Here is a 25,680-nt window from a genome sequence, read left to right on the forward strand (position 1 = left end):
CATGCATGTCATAAGATTTTGGTAGACTTTTGATAAACCCACCTATTGTTTCTTACTAGTTATTCAAACTAGAAGACCTGAGGAAGCAGCGTCTTGAGGACTTGGCCACTCTCATTCAGAAGATTTATCGGGGGTGGAAATGCCGCACACACTTCCTGCTAATGAGAAAAAGCCAAATTGTGATAGCCGCCTGGTACAGGAGATACGCAGTAAGAGCCTCCCACCTTTTTTAATCTGTAATAATGATGCTCTTTTGCAAGTATTTGTTATATACTTAACTATGTATGTAATTTTTACATATTCGGTTCCCCCGGCAACTTCATGGAATGAGTGCTCTTGTGGTACCTTTGTCAAAGACGGGGAAACTGAGGCATGAGTCGTTAAGTAACTTGCCCATGGGCACACAGCCACTGAGTGGCAGAGATGAGGTTTGGATCCAGGACAACTTTAAAGCTCAAGTTTAATATGTCGCGCTGCCTTCCGCTGATATAGAAACATGTAGTGGGAAATCGAAATCTTGAAATTGCTCATCAGATTGGAAGAGGCAATGTCATTTAACTCTTCGTATGGTAGGGTCAGCTTTCCAGAATAATTGGCTGTTCTCCACGTATTGTAGCGGCACTGAAAATGGCTTAATTCCAGAAAACTGATGCCCCATTTTAGTAGAATTTTGCGTTTGGTGAAAGAGTTGGATTTCCTTAGTCCTCAGATAGCTGGTCCTATTAACTAGCGGAAAAGACTCAAAAATAAAGTATGTTTACTTGGTGGACATGGAATTTCTCTTTGGGATTTTCTTTCTCACTGGATTATAGATGTTTCATTGCAGGAGTAACATGTTTGACGGGAGCCCGAAGGTTCGCCTTTAGGCCATCTTCAACCTGGGCTGTGTTCTCACAAATGAATTTTAGTGATAAAAACACTAATCCCAAATGCTTTTTCATTCCATGCATTTGCTCTAGAGAGTGAGTCGGAAGACGGATTAAATTTGCAGTCAGATCTCCTTTAGGGTATTCTGTTTTTCTGCTCCAGAAACATCTTAAGTATGAGGCAGTGTATAACCAGGACATAGTGTTGCTGACCTATTCTCATGTCACATGTTATAGTGTAGTATGTCCAAGTTTGAGAAATTAAGGACATACTTAAATGATGAAGCCAAAGAAAAAAATTGCTTGATGTTTAAGAGAGTATCTTTAAAATTGCTTCCTCTAGTCAAAAGGGTACAACCACTAGTACGGGTGTGGACATGTGAACCTGTCCAGCCACGACGACAGATGCATTCCTATGTATTTTGCAAAGGCACAGAGTGGTTGTCACCAACCTGGCCGTGGTGGATTCTCTTCCGTGCACATAACAAGGGCACTTGGCACTTCTGCAGCTGGTTCATAACGCTCTGGTTTGTATTTGCCTGAGAAAGAGGGGACCCAGAAATTGCCAGTCCTCAAGGATTCTTTTCATCACTTATTTTGAGAACATTAAGAAAATCCAAGTTTGGAAGTGTAGCGAATGCATCTGTCTTGAATCCTGTGAATGCTTTTGCAACACCTACTCTGCCAGGCTCTGGGGAGAGCACCGTGAACAAAACAACCTCGTTCCTGACCTCCTGGGGTTTATGTCTAGTGAGGACAATACGGGGGTAAGCAAGTAAATAATCAGAGCAGTTACAGATTGTAGTCAGCTAGGAAGGAAACAGTACTGAGATAAAGAAGAGTGGGGAGATAGGGTATAAATTTACATAGCATGGCCGAGGAAGACCTGGGGGGGGGCACTTCATCAGAAGGCTGCGAGGAAGCAGACAAGGCGGTGAACCAGGAAGAGTAGGTGCCGTCTGCACCTTTCCTCCCTGTCTAGAGCTTTTGTTTCCCCAGACCAAAAAAGAGCTCCCGTGGAATGCATCATTAAGTCGTGATGTTCTGTGAGAACTACAACGGATATGAATTTGGAGAATAGAAACAAATAATAGCCTCACATTCAGAGAAAGTCTTAAATTCGCCCTAGTGTTACATCTGCTTCAGAATTTGAACTAAATACCTCAAACAGTTAACTGCATGTTATCCAAGCCAGTGATTAAACTCAGTATTTTTCCTCAACCAGATAACTCAGACATTTTTTCCATGCTGGTTTTCAGTTGCTGATTATTTTAAAATCCATGTTCTGTCCTATTTAATGGTTCTATGAGATGAATTTAAAAGTGAGATAGAGTTAGTTTCAAGCCATTTAGGAATTTCAGAAGAGAACAGTGAGATGCCGAATGGATGTCAGAAGTGGTGGCCAGAGATGGTGGGTACTTTGTTCTACAGCATGGAGTGTTCCTCTGTGAGGAATCTAGGAGGTGTTGCAGTTCCTCGTTTGACAGACGAGGAAACGGAGACCCAGAGAAGGTAGTGACTTGTCCAAGGTCTTTCTCCCTGGCCTTCTCTTGTTTTGCTGCTCATGTGTTGATAACATCACCTTGTGTCCTCTGAGCTTCCAAAATATAGCCCAGAGTGCCGAAAGGCATGTCTCAGCCCTCAGTAAAGGGAGCTGAGCAATCTAGCATTTCCAAAGTGAAAGAGGCACCACATGACTTCAGTACTTTGAAAAGCTATGAAATTTCTGGGATGAAATCCCAGATGCCCATGTGCCAGTGAATATTCCACACGAAATACAGGAAGAGCTCACTTTTCTAGGGGTAGGATTCCAGTGGCCTCCACTCTCTGAGGCATCACCCCTGGACGTTAAAAGGGCCCCTGGGCATTGAGCTTGCTTTGCCAACATTTGGCCTGGGGCCTTCTTGGAGGCTCACTGGGTTTGCCTTAACCTTCCCCACCTGGAGTCAGCCTTGGCTGTATCTGAACGTATTTGGTGCTCACTCGACTCTCCCAGGATGCTGTTTCTGTTTGCCGTTGCTGACTGGTGTCCACCGCAAGTCCTTGCGTGCAGGAGTGGGGTTGGATTCACATTTATACCCTCACAGTTCTATTTAAGTGATGATCATTGATTATATTTAGCATCCTTGAAGCGTTCTCTGGATTAACTGTAATACTTCTGGATCGTTCGCAATTTTGGTTTCTTTACATATTGGTTCCCAGAAGGAATATGGGAGATCAAGGGTTAATTGCACTAAGTGAGCAAGTCCTTTTTCTCAATCCTTGCAGTGTGTGTATTACAGATATGTAAATAGAGCTGCTAATATCTTTCCCTTTTGTCCTACAGCAACAAAAGAGGTATCAACAGATCAAGAGTTCTGCCTTGGTGATTCAGTCTTATATCCGGGGTTGGAAGGTAAGTTTAAAAGAAGTGAGCCTTATTTATTTGGGGTTTTCAGGTTCTTCACAAAGGATGATGTCTTTAAGGTCACCCTGCAGGGAAGAGCTCCTCGTCTCCTGCCTACCCTGTAAACAGTCAGATAGAAAGAATAAATATTATGGGCGACGCTGGGGCCCCTGTGACCATGTCTTGGCTGCGTCCTTCCAACTGGCTCTCTTTTCAAGAGCTTTGTTCTCTGAGCAGGAAGTCCTTGAAATAATACCGTACATGATTTCAGTATCCTCTTGCCCCCTGTTTGCAGGGGAAGTGTAGATCCGGAGGGCTGTCTCTCTCAATGTTGCCTCTGCACCTGTGTGTCCTGCCGGACCTCAGCACCCCCAGCCCAACTCCTTCCGTAACTTCCTGGTGACCATCTTGTGGGCTGCCCTGTAATGATCAAAACATCCTGAGGTTTGGCCATTCTAGTGAGGATCACAGTGCACTGATCACCTAGTTCCAGGTCCTTCCTGCAAGCTTGGTTCAGAGGTCAGCAAACTACAGCCCCTGGACCAGATCAAGCCTATGCCTGTTTTTGTGCAAAGAATGGCTTTTATATTTTTAAAGCATTGTTTAAAATAACAACAAAAAAAGAACCATCTCACGAAGTGTAAAAATTATATGGGATACAAATTTTGTATAAATATATATACAAATATAAAACATATATATATAAAAATATATATATAAATAAAAATACAAAGTGCATATAAACAAAGTTTTATTGGTACAAAACGTTGTTTATTTATTTACATCTCGTGGGTGGCTCCTTTTGCACTGTAACATCAGAACTGAGTAGTTGTGATAACGAACATAAAACCTGCAAAGCCAAAAATACTTACCATCTGGACTTCTATAGAAAGTTTACTGACCCCTGCTCCCTGCTCTAGGTGGAAGATACATCAGGGCCTGTCCTGACCACTTTCCCATTGGGAGATTTTGTGGAGTGAGCTGGATCTGGAGGGGCTACTCCAAGGTAGTTCCCAGGCCCAGAGCCCCTTCAGAGGCTAGAGCCCGGGGCCAGCAATCCAGTAGCATTGACTGACCTTTGTCTAGGCCTGTGGGACACGGTGGTAGTTGTCCACAGCAAATGCCAAAATGCAAATCCAAGCACGTAGAGGAAGTGACATTACTGCCTCTCAGTTCTTGTTTGGCCTCATCACTGGGTCATGGGGCTATGGCTGGAGTCTGAAGACCTCCAGGACTCGGAGTGCACCTCCAAACCACGTGTCCCTGGCCCCCACAAAATCAGTTTCTGGCAGCTGCTGGGAAGAAGCCACTGGTTTTAGACCAGTGAGATTATTTTAGCAAGTTTAAACATCTCTTTTGAATAAAAAGTACAGCTACAGTTATATTCCGTACAACAATAAAATGATAAATGGATTTTGGTGGATCATTGGAGATCCTCCGACCACGTTCTGAGAGCCGTTCTTTCCATCCGATGTGCACCAGTTTCTGTTGCTTTGTGCTTAGATTTTCCCCCGTCCCACGTTAGGGCCCGGGAGTGGCTGTCTCAGTCTGAGTGGGGGCTACGCTGTCATGCTTGAGGACGTCTTCATTTACCACCTTCTCCTCGTCCGTTGAGGCCTAATAAACAATTTCTCCTTTTCGTTAAGCTATAGATTTTTTACTTGAGAATGGATATGATGACGTTCTCTTCAAGTTTTTTTTTTTCAAATCGCCATGGAATTTCACATTTTGTTGTTGTTAATTCTCCATTTTCCTGGGTGATTCTTCCCCTTAGGCCCGGAAGATTCTGCGGGAACTGAAGCATCAGAAGCGCTGTGAGGAGGCAGTCACCACCATCGCGGCCTATTGGCATGGTACCCAGGTAGGCCAGAGACTGCCCCCCAGGAAGGCAGCGGGTCGGGAGTGCCGTGTGGGGCCACGGACCCTCTCCTTCGGGGGCCGAAAGTGTTTCACTGGCTTAAGCTACTGAGCACGCATTGACCTCTCTGTCCCTCCGACATGTTGGTGTGGGGTGGCGGCACACGCTTCCGCGTTAACTGTGTGACGGTGACTGGTGTCTGTCTTCTTCTTTCCCCTTTGGGAACCAGCAGTAACCTTTCTTGCCTTAAACTTTTCTGTAACTCCTTTTCAAATGCATCACAGGCGCGAAGGGAACTGAGCCGGCTGAAGGAGGAGGCTAGGAATAAACATGCTATTGCAGTTATTTGGGCTTACTGGCTTGGATCGAAGGTACTTGGTTCGCACATCCCGTTCCTCCGTCCCGGAATCCGCCATAATCAGTTCGGGTCTTTAGCCTGTCAGGGGCCGAATGAGTCCAGCTAACAGCGGCTCACGCTGGTGCATGTCCTCGCAGCCGGATGTAGTAAACCTGGATGTGGTAGCCTCAGTAGTGCCCATCAGGATCCCTAAGCATGTGTAGGCCAAAGAGACTAATTGCTTATTAATGAGGCACTAGTATAGTTGCTCTTTTAAAAAAAAAAATCTCTCAAGTAATGTGCATGTTTAGTTTTTTTTTTCCTTCCCCCTTCCCTCCCTCCAACCCCCCAAAATATACTGACAGTTTTCTTGAGGTGTTTTTGTTTGGTGGGGTGGCAGGGAGGGGCATGCTGGGAATGTTAAGGTTTGGGCTTCGGTTGGTCTTCTGCAATCTGATGATAATAGGACCCCCTTTAACGCATGCCTTAAAACATATTAATCCGTGAATGAAATTGTTTTAGGCTCCCTGTGGCAGCCATTGATTATTATAAGCAAAATATTATATGTGGAAAGAATGATCATTTGTGATTTAACAGAAAGCTGTGTTCATGCAAAGCTAGCTATAATTGCCACTGAAGAATCCCAGGAATTTCAGCATCAGCTGTTTGTGTTCAGAAACAAAGGCCTCCTGAAATACTCTTGCTAATCCCCAGGCAGAGTCGTGGGCTCTGTGAACATTTCACATACCCCAAGGGACGAGACTTTTAGATGTTTTTGTTACTTCGAAAATCAAAGGTCATCTCTGCTAAAAATGTGTATTCCAGTTAGAAACATAAATATCAATGGAGTCCTATGTTTTTAAATTTACCTTGTCAGCATTAGAAGCCCATCTTGTGAGAAAAATGAGAAAAGTCAACATTTGCCTGTATAAGGATCCTCATTTGCCAAAAGCACTCGCCAGAGTTGTTCATTTGTATTTTCCCTTGAAAAATCTGTGCAGAACAGACTAGCTCCTTTAGTAAGTGGAGGAAAGTGTCCTAGCAGAGGCAGAGGGACGCTTCGACACTTATCCTTGGGTTTTCCCCTCTGAGTGAGCTCATTTCCCAGTCAGTACTACCGTGTAATGAAACATCAGTGCCTGTTTCATCTTTCACGGTAACATGCCTCAGTTTGCCTCTTCCCTAAGTTTGATTTTGAAACCTAGAAGTCATTTCACTTTTTATCGTCGGTGTATTTCACTGTTTGGGGCCTTGAGCTCACACTGAATTTCAATACGGGCTACTTCTGATTTTCTGATGGGGAAGGATTTTGAGTTTCGTTTTTTTGTTTGAACTTCAGAGAAACAACCCATCTTCCTTCCATTTTCCAAACGGTTGTTCACAAGAGCTGTCTTTTTATACATCCGAATGAATGAACGTAGAAACTCATAGCCTCTTTAGCCCCGTGTTCTGGCAACGGAAGGAAGGCTGCTGAAGGCATTAGCTTCCACTCACTGTTTGAAGGCTTGGATAAGGGAGAGAGAGACGGAAGTGGGAAAGGGAGAGAGGACAGGGAAGGAAGAAGGAAAAAAAAATGCAAGTAGGGGGGCAGAGGCGTGCTAACCTTAGGTACCTCGCAGATCGCCTTCCTCTGGAACAGAGGCTCAGTGCACTAAAAAGACAAGGGGCTGCACCGGCCTTATGCTGATTCTTTGCGTTTAAATGATTATGCCCGATTCCTCTATCATTCTGAAATCCTTATTCGTAAAGTGGCTCTTCTGTGTGGTGGGGTGTCTTTTCTGGTCATTTGTGCTGTCTGCATTGGGCTATCTCTTTTATTTACTATCTAAAACATTCTAGGCTCGAAGGGAATTGAAACGCTTGAAGGAGGAGGCTAGGCGTAAGCATGCAGTTGCTGTCATTTGGGCTTACTGGCTTGGACTGAAGGTACTTCCCCACCCCTTCTTTCTGCCCACGGTGACCTCAAGGAAGCCTAGCACTTACTAACCCTGAGAAAACGATTGATGATGCTTGCTTATGGTCTGCACAGTCTTTTACAATGTCATCTTGCCTAATTGCGTTTCTTTTTGAAAACAAACTTGTGCACTAATATTTGCTGATTTTATTGTGGTATATTTCTTTAAACAACCGGTTTAAAGTCATAGCACTCTAGCATATTTTATCTGATAAGACGCTTTGTTATCCAAGTTCTATTTTATGTTCTCTTTATGAGGATGAAGCTTGTGTTTTGTTTTCTGTTTTTAATTCACAGGACAGAGTTACAGTAGTTGAGCTAAAAGCTGACCCCTGGTCTGCAGTGGCCAGCTGGGGGATATCAGCCTTTTGTTTCCCTCTGTCCACCTCTTCTGCTCCAGTGATGGCTCCTGGGCAGAGCTTTCTGCAAAGTGACTGCCGTTCTCACTGTTCAGCATAGAGCCCAAAGGATTTTGCATAAAAGTACAGATTCGGACAAATAAGACCAGCAGTGTATCATTCCAGCTAAAGAGAGAACTTTAATTCAAATGCCTTTTAATTCAGGACAGGGTTTATTTCAAAGTGGTGCTTCCTCCTTTAGGTAAGGATGCATGTGAGTAAATATGACTGAGCCCCAGAAAACCTTGAGAACAACGTTTAGGCAGTATAAAGGTTGTGTCTTCCTAATAGTCAGTAACTCATCGCCATCGGGTGCCATCCATATTGTCTTTAGGGATAGTCAGGCCCCTTTTTGACACTATTCCTCTTTATTATTTTTGCTGTTATTTTATAACAGTTCATCTTCTTCTAAATATTTAAATACCATCCAGGAAACCATTGGCTCTGGATCTAAACAGCATTAGCAGTGTCTGTACGTTCTGCTTTTGAATAATCTGCATTTTTCCCTAAAAGTTTAGTCTATAAACTCTTAGTAAATTAACCTTTTTGATTATACTGAATATACATCAAGTAATTTTTGAAGTAATTAAGAAGTACCTTAAATAGGAATTTAAGATGTTCTGTTTCAAGAATTCTGAACAAATTCTATAACTACTTTTTTTAAAGGATTTTATTTTTTATTTTATTAGCTTGTTCTAATTTGCATTCTGATTTTCATAAAAAGGAGGAACAAAACATTGAGTCAGGATTTTTATTCTGTGTAATGATTTCTACCAGCAACATCACATTTATCTTCAGATTTCTGGGTTTAACTAACTGCATACGGTTTCAGAAATACTTTCATATTAGGGGCTTATACTAGCAACCTATAAATCAAATTCAGTTTGTAGGTGAATTGTAGGTTTTAGTTGGAGGTAACTGGGCTTCCTCTAGATATAACTCTTTTTTTCCCCCAGTTTCCAATAAAACAGAAGTATTTTAACGTATTACCATTATTATTGTTATGAAATAAGGCCAGACTTCTTTGAAGTCCAAGAATGTAATCATTTCGTGCTTTTTTTTTTTTTTAAGAATGTTGTTGATAAGACCAGTAGTTTTGTCCTTTTAAGTGATTAAGTTCTTGGGGAATTGATTACAAAGTTCAGGGGATCCTTTCAGGACTGCCAGAGCCCACGAGGGGAACCATTCCTTATGCCAGCACGTTGTCACCAGGCCTCTTCTGTATATAGCTGTGAATATCAAAAAGCATGTTGCAGAGAACTCATGTACAATGACATTCAACTAAACATAGTAGGACTTCCACTTTATGCATGTGTTTACATGAAACCTCACTTTACCTTCCCTGCTTTCCTACGCTATTAAAATTCCAGGAGCCAATTAACAGCTTTCATTTTTCTTCTCCTTGTCCCTTCTAACTTTATTAGTTTGAGATTCGAAATGGTTCTGAATCTAGCAACTCTTTGGCTAAAAAAAAAAAAAGCAAAACGGTAATCAGTAACCTAGAATAGGAACAAAAAGAAAAACTGCCTGTATAATGGATGGGGAAAGTTTTAGACCTTAATAGTCCACAAGTGGAGAGAATGGGTCTGGTGCTCACCTGCCGCGGGACCAGGGAGGCCAGGTGGATGAGGGAAGCAGCAGAGGGCAGGTGGATTAGGAATGACGGGGCTTCAGGCAGTTCGGAGCATGCCTGTCTCATAAAGGCAAAACAGCTCCTACGGTCCATGTAGTCCTTGTTCTGTAGAAATGGGGCTTGCTGTTGCTAGATCTTAGAAAATTTTAAGAGAAATGTGCAGTCTGAATTCCTATGTGAAGTTCTTAATTTAAAAATAGGCATATAAAACATTTTTCTACAGACTGAATTTGGTTAGTAGGTGGCTAGCTTATAACCCCTAATGTAGAAATATTTTGAATATGTGCAATTAAACCCAGAAAACTAAAGACAAAAGACAAAGGTACATAATGTCTGAATTATTCAAATAGGCTAATGTTTTGCTAAAATCTAATGTTCTTATGTACAGCTGGATGATAAATATTTTAACTATTTTTCCCCCAGTTTCAAGACTTAACCATATTATTCATTCATTCGGTAAACACCTCAGCTAGTTATTTATTTGTTAGACATTAGTATGCAAAGTAAATATGACAGTGTAGCAAGGAGCAAATAGGAAACTAAAACTAATAGGATGTCCTAAGTGCTGTGATAGTACTTAGTAGAAACTGGCAGGAGCAGAGATGAGAGAAAAATTAATGCAATTAAATGGAAGATAATGAGAGTTCACAAGTTGCCTTTTAAATTCTTATTTTTAAGCACATTGAGTTCTCAGTGTGCAATCCCAAAGTCCTGTCTTCTGATGCAAGGCTTTTGGAAACTGCAATAGAGTTCTTCAGGCATTTTTTTACCTTTTAAAGAACAATCTGCAGTGAAAATGACCTTAGATAATTTTTTTTTCTGAAATGTATTTTGATTTGTGGTGAGTTTGCAGCTATATCTGTAGAGCGTTTCTTGTCAAATCATCAGGCTCTTTAAACACTAGTTAAGAGGATTTAAAACATCAGAACACTCTGGTATTATCACTTTGCATCTCTTAATTTCGTTTTCTCTGATTTAAAACCCACTGTCTCAATGTGCTTCAGTTATTTTACCGTATCCAGAAAAATCCCGTAGAGATTTTACTCGTCCCACCTGTGTTCGTCTCTAGTAGAGGGGCACCAACTGTGTGGGCATCTGCCGACCGCACGTTAACCTCTGTATTCTGCTGCTTCTTTTTAAAGGTACGTAGGGAGTACAGGAAATTCTTCAGAGCCAATGCTGGAAAGAAAATATATGAATTTACACTTCAGAGAATTGTAAGTTTACACTTTCTATATGGCTGATTGGCATTATTGGATTAATTAGTTAATAGCATCGCTTCAATAATAAGTGACTTGTTGGTAACAATTAAATCCTAGCTGTGACACTAAGAGATTATGACTTTTTTATCATTTCCCCCCAAATTCAGGTGGACTTGTGTCAGGAAGTTATTAGTGGCCCACATATGATTAATAAAATAATTAATTAAATGTTCTGTGGCTCCTGGGTGGCTCAGTTGGTTAAGCATCTGACTTCTGCTCAGGTTGTGATCTCAGGGTCATGGGATCGAGGCCCACATCGGGCTCCCGCTCAGCGGGGAGCCTGCTTCTCCCTGCCCCTCTGCCATTTTATTTTAATGTTCTTCTTCTTTGACAGAGAGAACAGTCTGGGGAAGGTAACCCAAGCAAGCCAGGTGTCTTAGTTCAGGCTACTATAATGAAAATACCACAGACTGTGTGTCTTAAACAATAAATGTTTATTTCTCACAGTTCTGGAGACTGGGCAGCCCAAGGTAGAGTGCTAGTGTGGTCTGGTTCTGGTGAGGGCTTTTCCTGGTTTCCTCACAGGAGAAGACAGAGAGAAGCAAGCGCTTCCCTGGGTCTTCTTGAAAAGACCACTAATCCTGGGAGCATTACCCCTCGTGACCCTATAACCTAATTTCCTCCCCAAGGCCTCGTTTCCTCATTCTGTCCCATTAAGGGCAAGAATTTCAACATAGGGATTTGAGGGAAATGCCAACATCTTGTCCTGCTGAGCCGCCATGAGCTGCCGCAGGGCAAGGGTGGCGAACAAGGCAGTGGGAGGAGGGGTGAAGGAGAGCCAGGCTGTGCCACTCAACCAGGGTGGAGTCTAACATTCCCCTCCATCTACCAGACAAGTATACGTAGTGGTGGAGAGTGCAAACTCTGGAGCCAGCTGGCTCTGCCACGTACAGATTTGTGACGAGCGCAGATTACTTCTGTGAGCCTCATTTTGTCCCCTGTAAAATGGAGCGACAGTAGAAAGCTCTCACAGTACCTGGCCCATCTCAAGTACTCTAGAGTGGTGCTGCCCAATAGAACTTTCTGCCGTGAAGAAAATGTTCTTATCCTCATGGTACCATAGAGGAGACTCTAGCCACGTGTGGCTAACTTGAAATGTGATAATATGACTGCTGAACTGGATTTTTTATTTTTTTAATTACTTAAGATTTAAGTATCAATAGCCACGTGTCGCTGCTAGCTACCTCTTAACAGATTTCTAGTGTTAACCAGTGTAAGTATTCATGTTAATATTGAAATTAGTATTAGTGTTAGCATTCTTCTTTTCTCCTAACCATTTAGTGGAGCTTTGGTTTTCCCAATCAAGACAGAGTAAAAAAGAGGAGTTACAACATTTTATCAACGAAAACTTGCTAAATTCCACTGAAGAATGGTCTGTTTGATCCTGGTTTATGTAAAGCGGTGTCTTTTGTGGCATATTTTACTCATCTAGCATTTTCTTGGTCAAACCCAACATAGGTGCAAAAATACTTCTTGGAAATGAAAAATAAGATGCCTTCCTTATCTCCAATAGACAAGAACTGGCCACCAAGACCTTACCTATTCTTGGACGCTACTCACAAGCAGCTAGAAAGGATCTTCCACTTGTGGAGGGTAAACAATGCCTCGTGAGGGTTTTTTTTCAGAGACTCCTTATCATGTATTTTGAGTGTTTGAGAAGTGTTATGTAAAAGCAGATTTTAACCACATTCTTCCTTTAGCCTCGAGGAGCTGTACCTGAGGATTTCGCTGTTTTTGAACCATGCACTGTGCTTCGCTTCTGTGAGGATTTCTAGAGCAGCCCGGTGTTCCCGTGGCTGTCTCCTCTCCTCCTTGGCTGGAAAGGAGAATGCATGGCTCCATTCCACATTCCAGTTGCTTTAAAGTAGTTCAGGTTTTTGTTTTGTTTTGCTTTGTTTCCTTATTTCATCTTCACCTGAAGGAATACTGCCTGAGACAGAAATAATAAAGTTTGAACATCTTCACACAAGGTAGTGAAATCCTGCAGACTGTAGGAGTTTGCTTTCTGAGATCTACTGAGTACCGCTTAGACGTACGTGAAAACAATGCACGCATTTGGTGGACTGGAAAGGAAGGCTTCGGAGTGCCTCGCAAGACATTAAAGAGATTCAAGTTTCCCTCTACCTGAATTAAAGGGAAGCTGAAAATCTATTTGATAGTGCCTTATATTTTAGCTTCCTTCAGTTTATGAAAACATCACGTTTTATTTAGGTGTCGCCCAGCGTGAATACACAGAATACTTGTATAGATATTGACTTTAATAATTCGGTCAATTGGTGTATTGAATGTTAAATATGTACAAATATCAGATATAATCATTGATTGAAGGGCTCCTAGTTAGTAAGTGGATGATTGATGGACATGTCTTCCAGGAAGCTCTTCCTGCTGGGCACTGTAGGCTTGTCCCTTACCATAACTGCATATGCAGAGTGACATTATCACGGATTAATGTATTATTGGTACCCGGTCAACATGTGGAACTGGATTCTCACTTCCGTCCCCTCACTTAGTGAGTCACTTTGGGGAGATTCCCCATGTCTCAGTACTCATCTCTCCTTTTGAGTCTGACGGTAGAACTGTTTTCAGGAATAATGATGGGGAGCCTCTAATGCTGGGGGTCTGCTCTGCTTCAGCTCCCCGCTGGCTCCTGGCCCCTGAATCTTGCCCATACCTCCCTCGCATGGGGGGTAGAGAATGAGAAGGATGTGTTTATTCCTGAAAGGGTGGGCAGCAATGCTGACATTCCTTTATACAATTATGTCGGTGGTTCTCAGCTACACTTGTAACTGAATTTCTTTGAGTTCATCTAAAAAACCTGGCCCTGTCCCTCCAGCCACTCCCTTTCTGCCTCCAGTGCCATCTCAAAATCCAGGTAAAGGGGAGATTTCTTAGGTCCCGGCCACATTGTAAGATGGTAATGGGGGATTCGGAGAAGTATTTTTCCAACCAATCGTTGTAGCATATTTGTGAGTCATGAAATCAATTTAGTAGGTTACTGACCAAGGTTTTAAAATGAAATACGGTAGAATCGAAAATAATGGGGCACAGGACATGTTGAAAATTGTCTCGTGACGCTTTTGTGTCCGTTGTCTGTATGTGTGTGTGTAAATGTGTGCAGTGAATTGTGATGTACAGTGTTGTTCTTACTGTGAGTCTTTGTGAAAGAGTGTGACAGCCTAAGGATTAAAGGATTGGGCGGGGGGAGGCTGACATCATAGTGGGAGGGTCAGTACTCCCCGCAGGGCCCATGCCAGCAAGGCCCTTCGGTGTTTTGAAGAAGCATCCCAAGTTCCACAATACAAACAGTAGTTTTTATGACATTGTCCAGGACCAACCTTTTAAAACCCAGAAAGGAAAAATGCTTTTGGTTTTCTAAATGGCTATTTTGTACGCATTTAGTCTTATTCTTGATGCTGTTAAATTGACTTAGCATATTTAAGAATGAGTAAGATTTATTTATATAAGTGATTATCTTCCCCCCCTTTTCATTTCTCACAGTGTAAAAAATACAGGGACCAATTCACAGACCAGCAGAAACTTATTTACGAAGAAAAATTAGAAGCCAGTGAACTCTTCAAAGACAAGAAGGCTTTATACCCATCTAGGTATTATGGCTTTGCTTTATCCATAAAGTGTTTTAAAAGTTTCTCAGATATATTTGTAGGTCTAGTGGCGTTTGCTTTTAGTAATCCATGAGGGGTTTTTAATTTTATGAACCATTTTATGATCAGCTGGATATGAATACACATAAACACATTCGGGCAGTGGCTTTCACAGCATACTTTCATGAAATGAGATTACATTTGTTGGTTTTACTTCGTTGGCATTAGCCTGAACACTTCACTAAATAATTAGAAGTTGTCCTTTAAAATAGAAATTGTGTAGTCTATTAAGAATAATTTACATTGTAAATTCCTGTTAGTTTTCCATCGTTTTCACAGACCAGCCCAGTGAATTTCTGTTGGCAATCTCTGGTCCTCCCCATTGCAGTCTCACTTGAACAGCTGGGTCGGGCTCATTTGCATGATAATGAAGAGTGAACCATCACTTTCTGAGTATTGCCCGAAGCCCTGGTCTCTGATAACCTTTGCTCTGTTAAGTCCTTGGGCACGATGCTAGTGGTCTGTGCAGCCAGATCCATTCCTTTATTGTAGACACCAAGTGCTCCATAAAAGAAGGAACACCAGTTGTTAAGTTTGCCAAGTGAAATCATTGGTAAAGACTGCTTACCTGAATGTCCTTACATCTCCCAAGTTCATCATTTCTCCCCCAGAATTCCGAATATCCCTTTTTCATCGATGTTTCTGAAAAAAGTTAAGATTGAACGATTTCAAGCCAAATCTGTAACAACTTTTAGCTTCTCCCAGAGGACGGCCTAGAAAGGAGAAAGCATTATATGCTAAGTATATTCACATGTATTACATATGCTGTGCTTATATTCTCCGTGTCTTTACACACTACTGAAAGCTCTTCCTTTGAAAAGTTGAAATAAACTTTGTTGCCAGGCTCATGTGGTTTAAATATTTTAAATGACACAGCTTGCTGGGTCAGCTGATTTGGCAGCTTTTGATGGTCTAAACTCCCTTTAAGTCGAACAGAGAGCATCGAAATCCAAAGTTGTCCAAACTGCCTGCTGTATAAAGCACATTCACACGCGAAAAGGGCCTATATACTCTCTCCAGCAATTCATTCATTTAACTCTTTGATAGATTTTTAAATTGCAGAGTAATTGTCTTAATTAACATTCCCTGTGGATGACTCTTCAGAAACGGGAAAGAGAAAAATACATTTGTGAAGAAACAAATTCAAAGGCTCTTAGCACTTTTTATTATTAAAAACATGTTTAAATGTGAACAACAAGAAAAAAATATTAATGCCACGCCAAGTCCTTTTGAGGTAGTTGTATCCATTTTCAGGGACGGTGGCCCGTGCAGCCTGCGGCGGTGGAGGGTGGAATAATTTACCTCCCACCGCAGCGTGAGCAGCAGCCCTCCTGGGTGTCGGCCTTTTACATGCTGGGAGCCGTGAAACACTGACCACCTACGTGGATTTTCTTCCCTGATCCTCCGCCCACAACACAAGCATTTAAAGTTGTATTTGCAGGGGCGCCTGGGTGGCTCAGTCGTTAAGCATCTGCCTTCGGCTCAGGGCGTGATCCCAGCGTTATGGGATCGAGCCCCACATCAGGCTCTTCCACTGGGAGCCTGCTTCTTCCTCTCCCACTCCCCCTGCCTGTGTTCCCTCTCTCTCTGGCTGTCTCTCTGTCAAATAAATAAATAAAATAAAAATAAATAAAGTTGTATTTGCAAATTGTCAGAACATTATAGCTCAAAATGAAGTCATGGTTGGTTTTTTTCGGGGTTTTTTCTTGTTTTTTGTGGGGGTTTTTTGGTGTCTTGGGAGAGGCTTCCCTGAAAGTGTCACCCCACAAACCTTTAGGGAAATGGACATCTTAGTGCGTGATTGTGCCACTTTGCAAGGTGGAGTTTGTTTGAAAGAAAACCACTCTGGTTCTGAATGTTTACCTTGTCCACTTAGGGGCATATCCTCGGAGGAGAGGCCTGACTCTTCTTTCATACTTGGCCTAAACAGAGCCAGAGTTACATGGTAGTATTAAGTGCTCTGTAGTCTCTTCTAAAGGGCTCGCTCTGGATCTATGCTCCCCCAGACGCCTCTTGATTTTCTTATTCTCTGCAAGAAAATGAAGTTTTTCTTTGAAGCAGGTGACGGTAATGATTTGTGCCCTTTTTTCCATTGCCACATATTGTTGAAAGACACTAGAAGTCCTTTGTGGGCAGCTGTTAACTTTATATTAACAAATGAGAAGGAATTGCCTCTCCCCTCGCATGAGACCATGCACGTGTGTCTTGACTCTTTTTCTTGGAACTCACTTCTATCTTGATTGTTCCATGCGATAAGATTTTTCTCAAAGTCCTACCTACAAAATGCCATGATCCCATCAAAAGTGTATTTGAAATAGGTTTCAGGTTTCATTTCCAACTTCTATTTAGGACATGGATAAAATTTACTTTGATGAAGTTGCGTGCTTCAGAATTGGCTGACATGTTGCCTTTCTCCAGTAATGCCTCCATCAGGAACTGTGTCTAATGTAAGGGAATTTTTCTCTAGCGTTGGGCAGCCGTTCCAAGGGGCTTACCTGGAAATCAACAAGAATCCCAAGTATAAGAAGCTGAAGGATGCCATTGAAGAAAAGATTATCATTGCTGAAGTTGTGAACAAAATTAACCGGGCCAATGGGAAGGTAAAAATGCTAACCCTTGGAGACCTGTGGGAAGTGTTTATCAGTTGGGACAGTCATCTTTCGTTTTCTGATTATTCTGATTTACCTTTCATATTCTCAGCCGAGTTCCTGTAAAGGGAGCTGTTTCCCCTTACCTTTAAGTTTAGGTGGAATTTTGCTTGTTCTCTGAAACTTACATGACTAAAGACCTGTTGTCTGTGTGTTTAGTGTGTTCTCAGTTTACTTAGGTATGCATGCTGAAAGATACGGGATCAAATGGGCATTTCTGCAAATAAGGAATGCTTTAAAGTCCTGGACCACTTGGGGTATTTTTGATCATTGGCTTTACATCCTTATTTGTTTTGTTTTGTTTTAGAGCACATCCCGGATTTTCCTCTTAACGAACAATAATCTCCTTCTTGCTGATCAAAAGTCGGGGCAGATCAAGTCAGAGGTTCCCTTGGTGGATGTGACCAAAGTATCGATGAGCTCACAAAACGATGGCTTCTTTGCCGTCCACCTCAAAGAGGTAAAGGTCCAACTATTGATTTGACCTAAAGATTTCTCCATTTGCCCAGTTTCTGAGCCACTGACTTAAATTTTCCACATCTGAAGAATGTTATTACTTGAAGTTTATAATGTATAAACTTTTTATTGATTTGCAGATTTTGGGTATATTCACTCCCATGTAAAATCTCACAGGCTTGGTTTTTCGGTAATTGAAATTGATTAACTGAAATTGCGTTGACTAATCACATTTATTAACTTGTGCATTGCGTTCTAATTTCACTGAGCAGCTTTGATTTGCACTCACTGTGATGTCCTTTATTTTGAGAAAAAGCGTGGAAATCCAAGGATGTTTTACGCTTCCTCCTGTTGTTTATTCTATATACCAACTTAGTAAATGTCCCTTTGTTCATCTTTGTGAGTTTTTTATTAAAGAATGTAGCCACAATAAAACAACTGCCTAATAATTTTGACCTAAAGATTTTTTAGTGTTTTGTGCTTTTTCAGCTTAACCTAGGACCTCCTGATTTGAATGGCATAGCTAAGAATGTAGGCTCTGGAATTGGTCTCACTAAGGTTACAGTGACCTTGGCCAAGTCATTTAACTTCCACGTGCCTACCTAATTTTTCTCCTCTTTAAAATGGAGAGAATAACAGTACTGCTTCATAATGTTGTTACAAGGATTAATGAGACACTATGTATAGTGCCTATCATATAATAAATAGTCCCTGAATAAGCAGATGTCAGCAAATATTAATCCCATTTAGGGACATGCATCTAGTTGGTGACACACCTGTCTTGTTGCTTCTACACTTAGGAAAATCCCATATGCTCAGTTCAGCCTGTTTTCCCTCCTGTGGATCTTAAAGGGAGCATATCCGGTCCTAAGACAATGATTCTGAGCCTTGATTACACTTTATAATGCTGATGCTCAGGCCGTACCCCCGCCCCCAGTCCCACCAAGTCAGAGTTTCTTGGAATGGGCACAACCATGCTACTTTCTGCCAGCTCCCCGTGTAGCTTAGGTGAAGAGCCCCTGCCCTAGGATATTTGTTGGGAGTGTTGTTGTTGTTCTTTTTTTTCTCTAACCAAATCACAGGAACTTTTTCAGTCGCTGTCTCAGAATGAGTTACAGGTTGGGTCAGAGCTTCTCAAGCCTGAATGTGCAAACAAATCACTCGGGGACCCTGTTGCGGTTCCTGTGCAGCGGGCCTGCGGCAGGGCCTGAGGCTCTGCTTTCTAACAAGCTCCCAGGGGATGCTGATGGTGCCTCGGGTCCATCTACCAACTTTTGGGGAGCACAGGGTTCGGTGACCTGACTAGAAGTGCTCTGAGCAAGTTGGGAGAAATGCCGCTTTTGTTCTTATTGTGTATTTGGAAGAGTGGACTTCAGTAGCTGATGTTTTCAAGAGACTGTAGACACGCGTTCAGCCAAGCCTGTAAACACTTACCTCCTGCACTGTCTTTAATTATGAGAGTCTGCGTCTTGCTTTGTCCTTGCAGGGCTCCGAAGCAGCTAGTAAAGGAGACTTTCTCTTCAGCAGTGATCACCTGATTGAAATGGCCACCAAGCTGTACCGGACGACTCTCAGCCAAACCAAACAGAAGCTCAATATCGAAATTTCTGATGAGTATGTGCATGATCGTTTGAATGTGCCGTTTCACTTCTGGCTGTAGTGCTCTCGTCGAGCACCCCAGTCTCATCCGTTTATACAACTGCCACCTTTAAGTAGCAAGTGTGTGTCCGATATTTGTTCTAGATGGTGGATGGGCAGTGAAAGGTGCTGGTCAAGTCCTTGCCTTCATGTCCCTGACATCCTGGTGGAAGAGACAAATATGCATAAATAAGAAATGGGTGATATGACTTTAGTTAACGACAAGTGCTTCTGGAAGGAAACAAAGCAGGGTAAGGGCCAGAGGGTGCTATTTTTGATAGGGAGGTCAGGGAACTTTGTTTGATGCGGTGACATTTGAGTCGAGACTGGAATCAAGGGAGCAAGCCAGGCAACAACCTGGGAGGTGCCTTCCAGGCAGGGGGCAGCAGGTGCAAAGGCCCTGAAACGGGAGCGAAAGTGGCAGAGTGAAATGGTAGGAAAAGAGTCTGGAGAGACAGGCAGAGACCTGGCCATGTAGAGCTGGGGAACCGAGGTAAGGAGCTGAGATTTTACTGGATGATGGAATGCCGTTACAGGTTTTAAGTAAGGGGGAGCTTGATCCGATTTGTGATTTTCAAAGATTGCTTTGGCTGCAGTATGGAAAATAGCTCTAGGGAGGCAAGAGTGGAAGCAGAAGAAAGTTAGCTTCTCTGAGCTGTCTAGGATGATGTGGCTTAGGCTAGGGTGTGAGTGGGAGGTAGTGAGAAGTAGTCAGATTCCAAATGTAATTTGGAGGAAAACAAGAGGACTTATTAACAGATTAGATGCTAGGTTTGGGGCCTGAGCCCAAATGGTGGTACCATTGACTGCAACAGATGACACCGAAGAAAGAGTGGTTTGGGGGTGGCCAGGGCGGGGTGAAGTCAAGAGTGCTGTTTTGAATATGTTATATTTGCGATGCCTTTTTTTCACATATACATAGTAGAGTTCTAGAATAAGCTTTGCATCTTGACCATTGTGCTAAGACTGCTGTGTATAAATTTGAAAGTTTGCTTTTTTTTACTTCACAGTAGGGCTCTAATTATAGAGACCGACCACTTCCGTGCAGTTTGGAGCATCCCCCCTCGTGCTAACTCTATCGATATGAGACCTTTTTAATGAATTTGAGTTACTATGCTGATCGATACTTGATGGGTTGCTTTACTTTTCAGGAGATTATTTACTACCTGCTTAGATACTTCTTTGCGTGTATCGAAAGAATTTACATAACCGGCTTGCTCAAGAAATGATTTTATTTTCTCATTAAGATTTTTCCAGCCTATTCTATTTCACTTCTTTCTAAAAGTCTTTCTGAAATAAGTTCATACCCATTCTTACCCCTCCGTAAGCCAGACTAATCCTCCTTAATGTTTTGGGATTTACGAAACCTTAGGTCCATCATCTGTCCTCATTGTACATTAAGGATGATATTGAGGTTGGTGGGAGGGTGACCTTCATGTATCCTCTCCATTGGAAATTGCAATTTGGAGTAAATAACGTTTCTTGTCGTTGGGTCTTTTCTCTGTAGGGAAAAAAAAATATAATGGCTAGTTGGGCTCCAGTCACTTAAGATTTAACCTGTTAGGGCCCGTTAGAACTTTAACCTCCCTTTAGCGGAAATGTTTTAGAGCTTGGGATGCAGGGCTTCTGTTTTGGTGGAACTAGTGATTCCCACCGGCCCTGGGAAGATTCTCTGTGTTCCAGAGGCAGGAGCTCCTTGGTATATGGATGAAGCAGGATTTAACCTGTTAGGGCCCATTAGAACTTTAACCTCCCTTTAGTGGAAATGTTTCAGAGCAGGGCTTCTGTTTTGGTGGAACTAGTGATTCCCACCGGCCCTGGGAAGATTCTCTGTGTTCCAGAGGCAGGAGCTCCTTGGTATATGGATGAAGCAGCCCCCTGGCTGGCTCCCCACGTTAACGAGGCTGTCTTGACAGAGAAAGTCACATCAACATCCAGGCCACAAAGGATTGCTACTTTTAAGCATTTCTCAAGCTGGTATTCGGAGAACACTACCCCTGCCGTGGAGGAAGTACCCGCTGGTGGAAATGTATAATCCTTCTTTACTACAGCTCTTCCCAGATGAGCTGTCCTGGCGAGCATCATTAGTCTCCTGAGGGGCTGGCCGGGAGAGCGCGAGCTGTGTCTCTCATACGTCATCAACCACAGAGCCCGTCCCGTGGTTCTGGCGGTTTGTGTGTGAGGCACATGATTATGGGAGAGTTCGCTCGTGGGTGGCAGAGACCCTGCCTTGTCGCAGAGAAGGGGGGTACGATGTTCTGAATGTGCAGTCAACATGCTTGTGTGCGTGCAGGTTGGCAGGGTGGCCATGTGAAGAAAACAAAGCGTTTAAACTGGTCCATAACACCTGTCTTTCTCCAATTCCTGATTGTTAGTTGGTTTCATAGAAACAAAGTAGCCGGTGGAACCCCGGTAGCACTGGTGGGCCCCTGCCCAGTGAGCAAGGGAGCTACGGGGCAGAGAAGGGGCCGGGGAACCTGCTTCATAACCTCGAGAGCTCATAAGCAGGGATTATGCACCTCCTTGGAGAGAGACCATTTTAAATTTAAACAAAATTTGACAAAGTCATGGGCAGGGATGCCCGTGATGTATTTTTTTTTCACTCTCAGTGGCTTGAATCCATTTCACTGCCAGCTCTACAGATGAGTATTATAGACAGTGTTCATTTGAGTGACCGAAACCTTCCTCAGTGCGTCCTTCTCAGAAGTAGAAGTAATTATTTTAACAAACCCAATCCCCGTAGTCGTTCTGGATAAACTGGATGTAGATTTCCAGGAGGTGAGTCAAAGTCCTATTTACTCCTTAGGGCAGTTTTAACCTGCTTTGTAATTCACTGTCCTTCAACTCCCAAGCTTTTCAGTCCATAAATAGATTGCATTTTAAGAATGACCTTAAATAAAATGTGTCATATTTCTAAAAGATTTCTAAAAATGAAGTCCTGAACGTATTGGAAAAAACCAAAGTGAATTTGTTCTATTAAACGTTTTAAATACATGAATATGTATGTACATGCATACACACCCACAGATACATCATTTTAGTGTATACAGTTGTTTTTGTGAATATTTCAAATCAAATCCTCTCAATTCTTTTCACTGTGAAGTTCTGACTGGTATTGGTGCTGTGAAAGTTTGCATTCAACATTATTGTTTGCTGGAGCATGATTCTCTGAGTACTGTGTCCTTCCTGTGGGCCATGCTTCGATTTTCTCTTCTATGAAATAGAGATAAATAACATTACTTGCCTCATAGGATTATTTCAAAGTTGCAATAATATATGTAGCTTACTAGGAGCAGTGCAGTGCATGGCAAATACTCAGGACATCTTCTCTATTATTGTTTCTGGAGTGAATTGAACTCATGATTCGTGAACATGAAGACAGCCACTGCTGAAGTTATGGGGAAAAGAGCTCCCTATACTTTTATTATACCAAAGTAGTATTTGAATATTAAAATGTCAAAATACCTGATTTTTTAAAATGTGCGTATTGGCATTAGACTCGAAAGGTGCTTTCTTTCTTTGAGGCACGTAGATATAAGTATATATATTGATGATATGATTTTGGAACTATAGCTCTTTCTTTTCAGTGCTTTCAACTTGAAAACAAACAGCCCATTTAGAAGCTCAGAAGTACTATCCTGTTAAACCAACTGATAAATCAGGACCTTATGTGTCACATTTCAGTCCAGTAGATGTTTGCAGAGCACGGGCTCCGTAGACCTTGACACTGAGACTAATGTGCACAGAACAGAGCTGTTTTGATGTTTGTGTACTTGTGGTGGAGCCAGTGAACATGTGATCTGTCACATCACTGTTAGAGTGACTCAGCTAGCTATATGCCAGCAACGCAGGAAATGGTTCCCTGAGAAGCATACTGGAAATGTGGTAACATTGTATTAACTCTTACGGTGGAGAAAGAGCACTAGCTTTGGGATCGGAGAGTCTGGGTTCTGGACCAGCCATACCACTCTCCTGCCTCTGCAGGGATGCCATCCTTGCGAGCAGGGACTTCACTGGATATGTCCGGGTATCCCCCGCAGCACCCAGCCCAGGAGGAAGGCAGTATGTTTGTGGTAGGAAAGTGTGACAAATAATCTTGTGGACAAGCACTTGATCCCTGATGGTCTGTGAAAGGAAAGATTTGGACTAGAATATGGTTTCCCCCAGTGTACCACACATACTACTGGTAGGGTAAGAGGCGGCTTTGGGTGTATGCTGATAGATTTTGTAAATTTTATAATATATATATATATATATATATCTCCAATATCCATTTGGTGGAAATTAAAAAATATGAGGGGCAGATCAAACTTGTGATTTTATTATTATTGTTATTCCATAGGTCACAGCTTTTTTGAAATATATTTATTTATGGTAGAAACAACTATTAGTATAGTATATGGATATGACAAATATTGTTTAGAAAATAGGTGAGTAACCAGTGTTTGGAAATCATAGTCTGGAGGGTCTCTAGACCCCTTTCCAGAAATTTTTCATTTCATTTTCTGAAATTGTTCGTTTCATTTTCTGAAATTGTTGATAATGTAATAGGACCATCCCCCAGTTTATATTTTTGCTATGCAAAAATGGAGAAAAATGGGAAAATAACATGTTGGGCTTTCCATTTGGAACATGGAAATAATTCTTAGCCCTTCTCACCTTACTGGAAAATGGTGGGTTTCATGAACTTCAGTTTCCTTGGGGCTGAGTGGGGACTGCAGGAAGTGCTGATGGGAAGTGGGACTACTCATCGAGGTCAATAGCCATTAAGAAACAAAAGCTTGTGTTAGTGTCATCATCCACAGTCATGTGTGTACTTTTCTTTAATTCGTCCCATTCTCTTCTTCTAGGTTCCTTGTGCAGTTCAGACAAGATAAAGTATGTGTGAAGTTTATTCAGGGCAACCAGAAAAATGGGAGTGTCCCAACGTGCAAACGAAAAAACAACCGTCTCCTGGAAGTCGCTGTTCCTTAACTGGCCCCTCCTCTCTGCTTTCATGGACTTGTTTCCTTGTAATAGTGCAATTTTGTTTTGTTTTGTTTGGGGTTCATTGTATGTTTGGGAATTGCCAAAGGCTAATACTGTTAGAGACCCTTGGCAAAATAAAAAAAAATATTTGACTAATCAATTTTTATTATTGGAATAGTTTTAACCCTTAAAATACACAGTCTGTCCTGGGACAGGATTATAGAAACTAACAGCATCTGTGCTATGTCATACGTGTTCTTTGTTTAGCTGTCATGTTAGATCTGTGTACCCGCAATCAGCCTATTACTCATGTATCATTACTGTTCCTAAGTAGAGAAAATGGTCCCAAGAGAGAATTGCATTCATTCATTAAATATTTATTGAGTGCCTCCTCTTTGCTAGGCACTCCGCTGGGTGGCATGAGAACTGACTAGGAAGCCTTTTGTTTTTCAAGCCGTGGCATTCTGGCTGGCCTGAGCTGTCTTGACTAGGGCTGAAAGAGGTTGAAGATGTTGAAACCCAAACAGTAACTATTGCTGGTGGACAACATTATTCCGCATCCCCTAGTGTGATCTTAACCAATACACTTCAAGAAGGGCTGGTCCTAGGAAGTAGAAATATATGACTGGGTAAAATGCCTCTACGTGTGGTTTCTATTTGAAAAGAGAAAACTGACGTTTCAACAGGACTTTTAATTTGTTCAGCTCTTGTCATTGCTTTTAACAGTAGAAAACAGAGTCAATCTTATTGTAGAAAAAGTGGCAGAAGTAGTCCAGTAAGATTATATTTTCCTGTTTCTGGTAAACCTCATATATGATCCTACGTAGGCTAATATTTGCAGAGTGTTGTTTTCACCCAAATTTGAGTAAATATTTTAAACAGCTAATACAGTCAAGAGCTGAAAGCCTTTCAGATAATGGCAAGCATTCTGTACGACGTGCAATAAATATCCAAGATCCTTTTTGAAGGTTTTATTTAATATACATTTTGTATGAGAGAGGTGATTGGTACAGGGTGCATATTTTAGTCAAGGATCAAAATTGTTTATGTTAATTTGCAGGACTTTTTTTTTTCCCCCCAAATTTACAATAAGGATTCATTTTGAAAACTACATTTTAAACTTTGGAATCAAATTGTTTCTTATTTGGGAGGATAATGTATATACATTGGTATGTTGAATAATAAAACTGTTCTAATTTGGTGCCATTTCCTGGATCACAACTGTATTTTTATATTTCAAGCTATGTTCTCATGTTGTGTGTCAATGTCATATCACACTGAAAGGCTTTACCAAACATTATATGTTTTCTGTGTAATTGAATTTCGCTGACCTTTTATAAACCAGAAACATTCACTGAAAGTATTTTGGGGGGGACTTTCTTTTAATTTTTGTACTTTAGAAAATCGCTCCCATAAAGAAATTCTCAGAAGCCTTTGTGTTTATTGGCGCAGGTAGAGGATAGCATTACTTTCTCTCAGTCTTCCGCACCTTGTACCTAGAGTGGTAGACTGATAGTTCCTGAAATAGGTGAGTAGAAATTTGGAACTGAGAGGTGTTTTTTAAAAACGTTTGAAAGTATATGTAATACATTTACACTGTTCAGTGTGCAAGTG

The 25,680-nt window shown here is 41.8% G+C and overlaps 1 protein-coding gene across 6 annotated transcripts in view; it reads left to right on the forward strand.

Annotated features, from left to right (window-relative positions):
• MYO1B (myosin IB) overlaps window positions 1-25,272 on the forward strand; it is a 174,747-nt gene extending 149,475 nt beyond the window's left edge. For 2 of the 6 annotated variants that reach the window (XM_026492296.4, XM_026492297.4), the window contains exons 20-31: window positions 60-209; window positions 3,193-3,261; window positions 5,027-5,113; window positions 5,395-5,481; window positions 7,287-7,373; window positions 10,575-10,649; window positions 12,153-12,287; window positions 14,193-14,299; window positions 16,824-16,956; window positions 17,312-17,464; window positions 18,947-19,074; window positions 23,949-25,272. In XM_026492296.4, coding sequence (XP_026348081.2) covers window positions 60-209; window positions 3,193-3,261; window positions 5,027-5,113; window positions 5,395-5,481; window positions 7,287-7,373; window positions 10,575-10,649; window positions 12,153-12,287; window positions 14,193-14,299; window positions 16,824-16,956; window positions 17,312-17,464; window positions 18,947-19,074; window positions 23,949-24,072 — 1,335 coding nt within the window. In that variant the 3' untranslated portion in view covers window positions 24,073-25,272. The remainder of the gene's footprint in view (window positions 1-59; window positions 210-3,192; window positions 3,262-5,026; window positions 5,114-5,394; window positions 5,482-7,286; window positions 7,374-10,574; window positions 10,650-12,152; window positions 12,288-14,192; window positions 14,300-16,823; window positions 16,957-17,311; window positions 17,465-18,946; window positions 19,075-23,948) is intronic. The other 4 variants (XM_048214435.2, XM_044381327.3, XM_048214436.2 and 1 more) reach the window with 2 other exon arrangements.
• The last annotated feature ends 408 nt before the right edge of the window (window positions 25,273-25,680 follow it).

Source organism: Ursus arctos, unplaced genomic scaffold, assembly GCF_023065955.2.
Source record: "Ursus arctos isolate Adak ecotype North America unplaced genomic scaffold, UrsArc2.0 scaffold_1, whole genome shotgun sequence".
Lineage (NCBI taxonomy): Eukaryota > Metazoa > Chordata > Mammalia > Carnivora > Ursidae > Ursus > Ursus arctos.